Below are 8,219 nucleotides of genomic sequence, written 5' to 3'. Positions count from 1 at the left end.
CCTGTGCTCCTGCGATGTCCAATGGATGCTGCCTTACATATATAATGTACTGATATTTATGCTATTTTCTGTTTTAACTGTTTACATCTACAGATATAACCAACAACATTATGAATTTGTGTTTGTATGTTATGACATGATGTTTACTTAACAGTTAACCTAAAAGACAAAATGTTTTAATACTGGGCAGACATGCCATCTAATAGTCAGATTTCTATATAGTTTTTCACTGATGATAGGCTATTGTGTTCACATGCTCAACTGAAATGACTTTAATTGGATGTGATGGTCATCGATACTCTATTTATCACGATGTTCAAGTGCAAACATAGATACACAGACAATGGAGCAGTTCAAAGCCATGAAGATCAGTCGATCCATCAGCAAATCAGTATTATGTCAGCTCATTTACAGGCCAGCTAATCTACACAATCTTTCAACTGCTCCAATTGGCTCCAACTGCACTTGGTGAACAGCAAGATGAATGGTGAATCTTTGACCATCACATCCATTCACAGTCTTTTTTGTTGAGCATGTGATCTGACTCTGCAATGTTTAAGTATGTGCTTAAATGTAAAAATGCCAGTAGCGATCGGTACCAAACTCGAGCTTGGTAGCGCTGACGAGTGTGGGTGGGACCAAGAGCCGCTCGAACCCGATGGAGCGATTGTTTAAAGTCCCATGAAGGAGCTCCGGATGGAAAGTTTTGTTTTGTGTTTACCTCCTTGTTAAAGTTGTTGCATGTCTGCTGGTTCCTGCCTCAAAATGAGTGAGTTTGAGCCACTTGTACATTTAAGGAAGTGTTTAGAAAAAACTAAACACCAGTGAAGAAACTCGAGACAGTGGTGCAAACACCTCACTGACAACTAGCGTTTCAAATGTGTTATTGCAGAGCAACAGAAACAGCGCATAGAAGTATGAATGCACAGATACGCGCGTTGCATCCTTCGTGGGTCACGCCGATCACTTGACGCAGGAGTATAAACCAGGCTTTAAAGTATTCCAGCATCGTGTCGGATCTCCGGTGTGCAGCCGTGAGGGGGAAAAATTTTTTTTAATTAGGGATGCTCAAAATAACCAATTAACCGTTAACTGAAAGGGTGCGTTTGTAACCGATTAATGTATTCGTTAAACGATAAAAAAATATTGTTTTATATTATTTTAAAGTTTGGCTGCATAAGGGACCGATCAGAGTGAATGCACTGCGTTGAGAGGTGCATCTTTTTAATGGTTTACTTATAACCGTGAGTGTTTTACATGCTGCTTATGCGCCCTGGGCACCTCACGGTTTGCGGTTGCACGCTGTGTGCTCAAGTGGAAAAACGTGTGACTTCAGTCGCGTCATTTTCATTATTCAATCAAATGAAAGATCTGCAGGGTTTCTGTTGCGGTGACAGCAGGGTTTGTGTTGTCAAGGCAACTACAGCAAACTTGTAATGATGGAGGAGAGAATTGTGGTCACTGTTATCCAGTTATCCAGCAAGTTATCCAGAGCTGTATGACTACAGATCTTGATTATCACAATATTATTAAAAGTTACAAAAATTATAACATTGAAAGCAACACGATTCGCGCATAATATGGTTCAGCTGATTCAGTCGTTTCCTAGTGACATACAAAAAAACACTGCTTTTTTTTTTTTCTTCTTGTGAGCATAGAAGGCAGTGCGTTGCGCCTCGCGTTTTGGGAATAGAAAGGCGTGCTCTTTGTAATCGCTTTATAAATGTGCAACAAATATTTGTTAACCCGCGGGACAGTAACATGTGCAGCCAAACGTGTCTACAGAAGTCTTTTGCCAAAGAAGCAAAATGCAAGAAGGATATTTCTAGTCACAGTTTGACACAGATGAGTTGACATAAATCAACGCTGATGCTGATGACCTCTGTGCTGCGTGAAGTCACATCATAAACTTAACAAACAGGCTATTGATGATGTTGTATACAAACAACAAACCAACCTTTTTTCCATTTGGAAAATTACAATTATTAATATTTCTTATGTAATATAAATTTTTTAAATGGCCTACATAATCTACGAATCAAAAAAATCCAAAGATTTTCTTGCTTTTTATATAATGATAACTCTGCACCAAACTGAGGCTTTTATTTTACTGCTTATAAAACATGTATGCAAATTAATGCAATATAATATGTAAACAACTAAATTGTTATACAAAAAGTCAACATGTGAGCCTTGAGGTTCATTGTTTTTTTTTTTTTCATTGTCAGGTTTTGTGAAATAATAATAATAATAGTGGAGCATTAATTAAATGGATATTTTCTGTTGAGCGATCGATTTGAGGTAGCCTGATATTTTTATTTGACAGAAGAAAAAAAACAGCACTGTACCAGCTCCATCTTCTGGTCCAAATGTCTTTAAAAAAAAAGAGTTTGTAAGACTTTGCTTACAACCCAGAAAAAAATAAGTGATAATGGCCTTGATTTAACTTATAATCTTCAGTTTAGCAGTTAAGGTTCTTTAGCACTTTAAGCTCTTGTTATTGTTAAAAGAAAACACTTTATTTGACATAGTAAAAACTTTTAAACAAATGGTGTAAAGCATATTCATTGAAGAGTCTATATCAGTCTCAGTTTTTTAAGCACTTAAAGCTCTTGTTACTTTATTTTATTATCGTTAATATTTGAAGTTCTGTGCAGTTTCTCTCCTTCACTTCCATCAGCTGAGAGAGAGTGCGTCATAAAATATGTTGCGTCTACTAGAAGTAATGGATAGGGCTACAGACTACAATGCATAAAAAATAATGTATTGCTCTAAAATTTCCAGGTCTATAGGTCTATAGAGACCTACAGTATATGTTGCAAATATTGCCCCTCCCAAAGATGTAAACCAAGGGGAAACACTGACATATGTTGTACAATTTATGCAGATGTTTCAGGATACTGTGTTTCTGCTCTGCAAAATGTCATGCAATATATGATAGTTAAATAGACAATTAAATATTACATCTTCTAAAATTGGGAACAATGAAACTCTTTTACTTACTTTTGATAGTCAATATATAATAATATCTGTATTCCTTGCTGTTGTTCTCTTTCTACAGAGTCCAGGCTATTTTTCCCACACCAGACCCTGCTGCACTGAAAGACCGTCGGATGGAGAATCTAGTGGCCTATGCACGTAAAGTTGAGGGTGACATGTATGAGTCTGCTAACAGCAGGGTGAGTATTTAGTTTTGTTGCCCGTTAATAGTTGATTTTATAATCACTGGTTTATACATGGTTATTTGTATATCTTATTATTCAGGCGGAGTATTATCACTTTCTGGCAGAGAAGATCTATAAAATTCAGAAAGAACTGGAAGAGAAGCGAAGGACACGGTTACAGAAGCAGGGTATAATGCCCTCCCAGGCTGGCATGAACCCCTCTGGCCTGCAGCAAGCGACCACTGGGATTGGTCAGCCTGGGCCACCCACAGGACTGCCTTCTAGTGAGTACTCAACCGCAGTGATTAAGACCCTGGTATACTTCAAACTAAATTTTGGCACTTGGAAACAGCTCAACATAGCAAACTTTTGTGGCAGTTCGTTTGGGGTTTTAAATATCTTTGAGCTACCAGTCAGTAAAAGATGTGTTTGTGTTTGGTAACTCTGTCTTCTTTGACATTTTACTTTACATTTAGTCATTTGACAGAAACTTTTGTCCAAAGCAACTTATAATTAAGGAGGAATTCAGCACGAAGAGGCAGTTCACACAGGAAGTCCTATTTATACAAAGGAACTGTTACTGCTCAGAGAACTAGGTGCTAGAGTAAGGGATGGGTTTTTTTGAGGAGGGAGTGAAGAGTGTTCGTACAAAGAGTGTTTGGGGATATTCTGAGAGGGTCACAAACCAGTTGAGAAGCCCACTTTATCATGCCACGTCTTTTCCATCAGGTTGTACACACTGGTGGCACCATTCGGTGTCTCTATGACAAGTGGAAATGATGTAAAGATGTGACTCTGTGGTGGTGCTTCTGGAGAAAGCCGTTTGCTAGATAATTTTTTTAATTGTTCTCTCTCAGGTGCCAACTTTGTTGAGTTTAGGGTTACATACATACAGCATGACACATGTACAGCCTTGTCTACTGCAACAAGGGTATGTGTTAGGGTTTAATACGGTATACCATCACTCAGCCTTTTCAAGCTTGCATTGTTTGTTTGAAGCATCTACACCTTTTAGCTACTTTTAAAGGAAGAGTTCACCCAATTTGGAATAGGTGTTGTTTTGTAAATTAAAAACATTTCACTGGGTCATAATAACAAGAACATGATGAGAATGAAAATGTATCAAGCAGTTTCATTGGGTTTGCTTGTTTATGTCTTGTTTTGCTCCCTTGTAGATGGCCCACTATCAGATCCAGCAGTAGTGCGTCCAACTGGCCCAAACCAGATGATGAACAGAATGCAGAATACTGCTGGTTTGTTTGTTTATTTTTTTTACAATAAGAACCAGTTAATCCATACTCAAGTCTTTTTTGAATGTTTTTTTAAAAAAAACTAATTTTTCCCCTTAAGTCTTAAGTCATTTAAGGGAAAATTTAGAATTCAGGTTTGTTTTTGGACTATTTTTGTATGTATTGTATTTTGGACTTATTTATTTTTGTATGTGTCTGTGTGTAGTTTTATTTTTTAATTAATATATTCTATATTAAATATAATTTTTTGTTATAGTTTAAGTTAAAGCAGCATTCTTTTTTTCTTAAATTTTTTTTTCAGCAAGATTAGGATTTTTTAATTAATGGCTTAATTATTCTTAAATTATTAACTGTTCTTTACATTGCAGGCATGAATTCATTTGGGAATCATATGGGAATGCAGTCCATGGGCCAGAGATCAACACCACCTCTTAACCAGGTCTTTACTGTGATTGTCTTTACTGTGATTGTTGCATTTCATGGGAGTTAAAGCACAAAATATTTAAATTCCAAATACTTTGACTGTTTTAGGGAAGCATGGTGCCTGGGAGGATGCCACAGCCGAATGTTGCACAGATGCAAAATCAATACATGCAAACTGGACCGTTTCAAGCTTCAAGTCCTGTTCGTAGTGCTGGTCCTGTTGACCTGGTACACGGAGGAAACGATGGTGCTGCCACTCAAGTAAGAGCGTATGAAGTTGTACTACATTAAAATGTCAATGTTTGTATCATTTGAAACATACATTTTTTCTCACCCAAGTAAGTTTTAGAAAATTTTTGATATTAGGTTAAACATTTTTGGAAATTGCTTCTAGTCAATGCCACAAGTTAGCGTTTTCTACTTAAAATTTTCATTTTCTTTCTTTCTGATTACTTTAATGTTGTAAAGGATCATTGTGGTATGAAGTTGAGCAAATTTTTTTTGTAAGTTGTATATTGTTGTTTCTGAATTAAATTAGGAAATTTTACATACACTGTGGCTTATACACTTATACATGACTATACACTTTTTGGAAAATGCAGCCCTTGTAATATTAATGTCCTTTTGTTTACCATTTAATAAAATATTTTTACATTTCACTAAATACACACTACTACTTCTACACCATGTTTGCATACATTGTTAATAAACACAGTGCATCTTAAATGACCTTTCATCAGAACTTAATCCTCAACTTTCGCTCTGTTATTAAAATGTCAGCAGGGACAAATGCCGTTATCATCTTTACCAGTCGGGAGTCCTTTAGCCCAACCTGGATCTGCTGGCGGGGCAGGCAGCGGGTCATCTGTGGGCTCCTTGGGTCCCAGCAGCATGAGTGCTGTTCCTCCATCATCCACCCCCACCCACTCCATCAGCCTCAGTCACTGCCCACCTGTACACCAGAATTCACCTTCACCAGCTCATAGCCGGACGCCCACACCCACGCCAGGCTCCCAAACGCCTCAGCCCCACACACCCAGCTTACCCCATTTATCCTCAAATGGCAGTCAGCAACAGTTTCCTCCGTCCGCCAGCTCTGACAGCGGCATGCAGCCATTAGGAACTCCTCCAGCGGTGTCTCACAGTGGTCTCTCCACACCAAATGCCAGCCAGCATCCCCGCACTCCAGTGAGTATTTTTGCTTATACACTGAACTTCCTGGGGCATATTTATAAAGATGTGCAACAAAATACAGGACAAATAAGAGGTCCTTTTTGGGTCCAAGGCCCACAGATAGTTTGTGAGACAACCCCCAAAATCTAAATTCAAGCCACAGTACACCGTGAAGACAGTGAAGCATGGTGGTGTGCAAGCATCCCGAGATGGGCATGTTTCTCCTACTATACTGTTGGGCCTATTTATTGCATACCAGGTATCATGGATCAGTTTACATATGTCAAAATACTTGAAAAGATCACGTGGCCTAAAGCTGCGGACACACTAGAGTTTGAGCATGCGAAATTCTGTCGTGTGGTGCTGCGAAAAGGGGTGGGAATAAACAAGATTATTAGGCATTAAAAAGCAAGCGATTGCTCCATGTTTTAAATTTCTTTCCTGAGAGGTCATGTTTTGATCCTCGGTTGGTCTCACGCAGTCAAGTGATGCGATTTTGCAGGTCAGAGTTTACCAAGCTTGAACTTTGCACCGCAGCAACCTGCAAAACTTGACGCATGACCCTGCATTTCCGGTCTGACACATTCGCGTGCGTATGAATGGAAGTCTATGGATGGAAAAGCCCAGTGTGACCGCAGCTTTATGCTGAAGAGGACATGCCATTGAAATGGTTTTCAACAAGACAATGACCCCAAACACAGTAGTAAACGAGCAAAGTCTTGGTTCCAAACCAACACAATTAATGCTATGAAGTGGCCAGACCAATCCCCAGATCCTAATCCAATTGAGAACTTGTGGGGTGACATCAAAAATGCTGTCTCTAAAGCAAAACCAAGAAATTTAAATGAATTGTTGAACGTTGTTAAAAAAATCATGGTGTGGAATAACAACTGTAAGGTGTCTATTTTTTTAATACACCCCTTTTAACTAACAGCCTTAAGAGCTTGCATATCATGAATGCTGAGTCTTTATTGTTTTCTGATGATCTACTGCAACTACTGGTAACATTTTTGCCATGTATCAATAAAAAAATCTGGATTATTCTGGTCAGTCATGTTTTACTGCTATTATTTTGAACAATACTGAATGTTATGCAAACAGCAGTCTGAGAAAACAATCTTAAGCATTTGTCAATTTTGTTCTTGTTAATTCGGATTACACGTATTAATATATTTAAATTAAATTTCATTGTTAATTAAACATTCAACAATTATTTTTAGATTGTATCTTTTACCTTTTTTGCCCTCTCTCTTAAGTTGTCTCATAAAGGTTCTCTACCAGTTGATGGCCAGGCTGCTACTCCTGCCTCCGTCAGCAGTGTAGAGGCATCATTTCAGCAAGCTCCTTCAGACTCCACAGCCACCCTGGAGCCAAAGGAGGAGGTCAAGGCGAAAGATGAGGAGGAGGAAGAAGCCATGGAGGAAGAAAGAACTGCTAAGGAGGAAGACAGTAAACCTGAGGAAAAGCCAGAGGTATGACATTTCCAGAAAATGGTTCAGTTTTATTTCCAAATCAGCTATTAGTGATTGTCATTTAATATCATTTCTGATTGATTGATGGCTTTTATGTCGTTAATCAGGTAAAGAAAGAGGAGCCATTGAGTGATGGTGGGCCGATGGAGACTGCATCTGATGAGGACAAAAAACCTGAGATAAAGATTGAGCCTAAAGAAGAGGAAGAGGGTTCAGAGTCCGCAACTAGCCAGAGTTCTGTTTCTGGAGCCACTAACAAAAAGAAAAGTATGATCAGACCCCATTTGAGCATATTTAACTGATGGTACACTGATAATGATGCTATTAAAATACAATTATTAACAACTGATCAGCCATGCAACATATTTGCAACAAGGCATATTGTATCTATAAATGAAAATCCTCTACTTGTTCCAAACCAAAAAAGTTTCTTTTTTCTCTTGAATACAAGAACATATACTGAAGAATTTGGGGAAAAACAGATATCAACTTCCATAGTTTTTGTTTGTTTTTTCTTATTATGGATGTCAGAAGCTGCCTTTTCTTTTTCCCCAACGTTCTTTAGATCATCTTGTTTTGTGTTCAACAGAAGAAAGAAATACACCATGATTTTTGGAGATCTTGATTAATGACGCACATCAATAAATATGACTTACTGATGCATTTCTAATTTGATGCTGTAGACATTTGCATTAATTTCTGCCATGAGTAATGCTTCAACCTTCTAAAATGCAATT

General features: G+C 38.0%; 1 protein-coding gene across 24 annotated transcripts in view; it reads left to right on the top strand.

Moving 5' to 3' along the window:
- The window catches only part of ep300a (E1A binding protein p300 a), a 34,804-nt gene that overhangs the window by 11,675 nt on the left and 14,910 nt on the right, over nt 1-8,219 (top strand). For 14 of the 24 annotated variants that reach the window (XM_073918369.1, XM_073918365.1, XM_073918362.1 and 11 more), the window contains exons 9-16: nt 3,062-3,179; nt 3,265-3,448; nt 4,340-4,417; nt 4,783-4,853; nt 4,946-5,098; nt 5,618-6,025; nt 7,267-7,482; nt 7,590-7,749. In XM_073918369.1, coding sequence (XP_073774470.1) covers nt 3,062-3,179; nt 3,265-3,448; nt 4,340-4,417; nt 4,783-4,853; nt 4,946-5,098; nt 5,618-6,025; nt 7,267-7,482; nt 7,590-7,749 — 1,388 coding nt within the window. The remainder of the gene's footprint in view (nt 1-3,061; nt 3,180-3,264; nt 3,449-4,339; nt 4,418-4,782; nt 4,854-4,945; nt 5,099-5,617; nt 6,026-7,266; nt 7,483-7,589; nt 7,750-8,219) is intronic. The other 10 variants (XM_073918370.1, XM_073918356.1, XM_068224753.2 and 7 more) reach the window with 1 other exon arrangement.

This window comes from Danio rerio, chromosome 12 (assembly GCF_049306965.1).
Source record: "Danio rerio strain Tuebingen ecotype United States chromosome 12, GRCz12tu, whole genome shotgun sequence".
NCBI lineage: Eukaryota > Metazoa > Chordata > Actinopteri > Cypriniformes > Danionidae > Danio > Danio rerio.
Note: the sequence above shows the minus strand (reverse complement) of the source record. Positions and strands in the feature narration are given on the sequence as shown.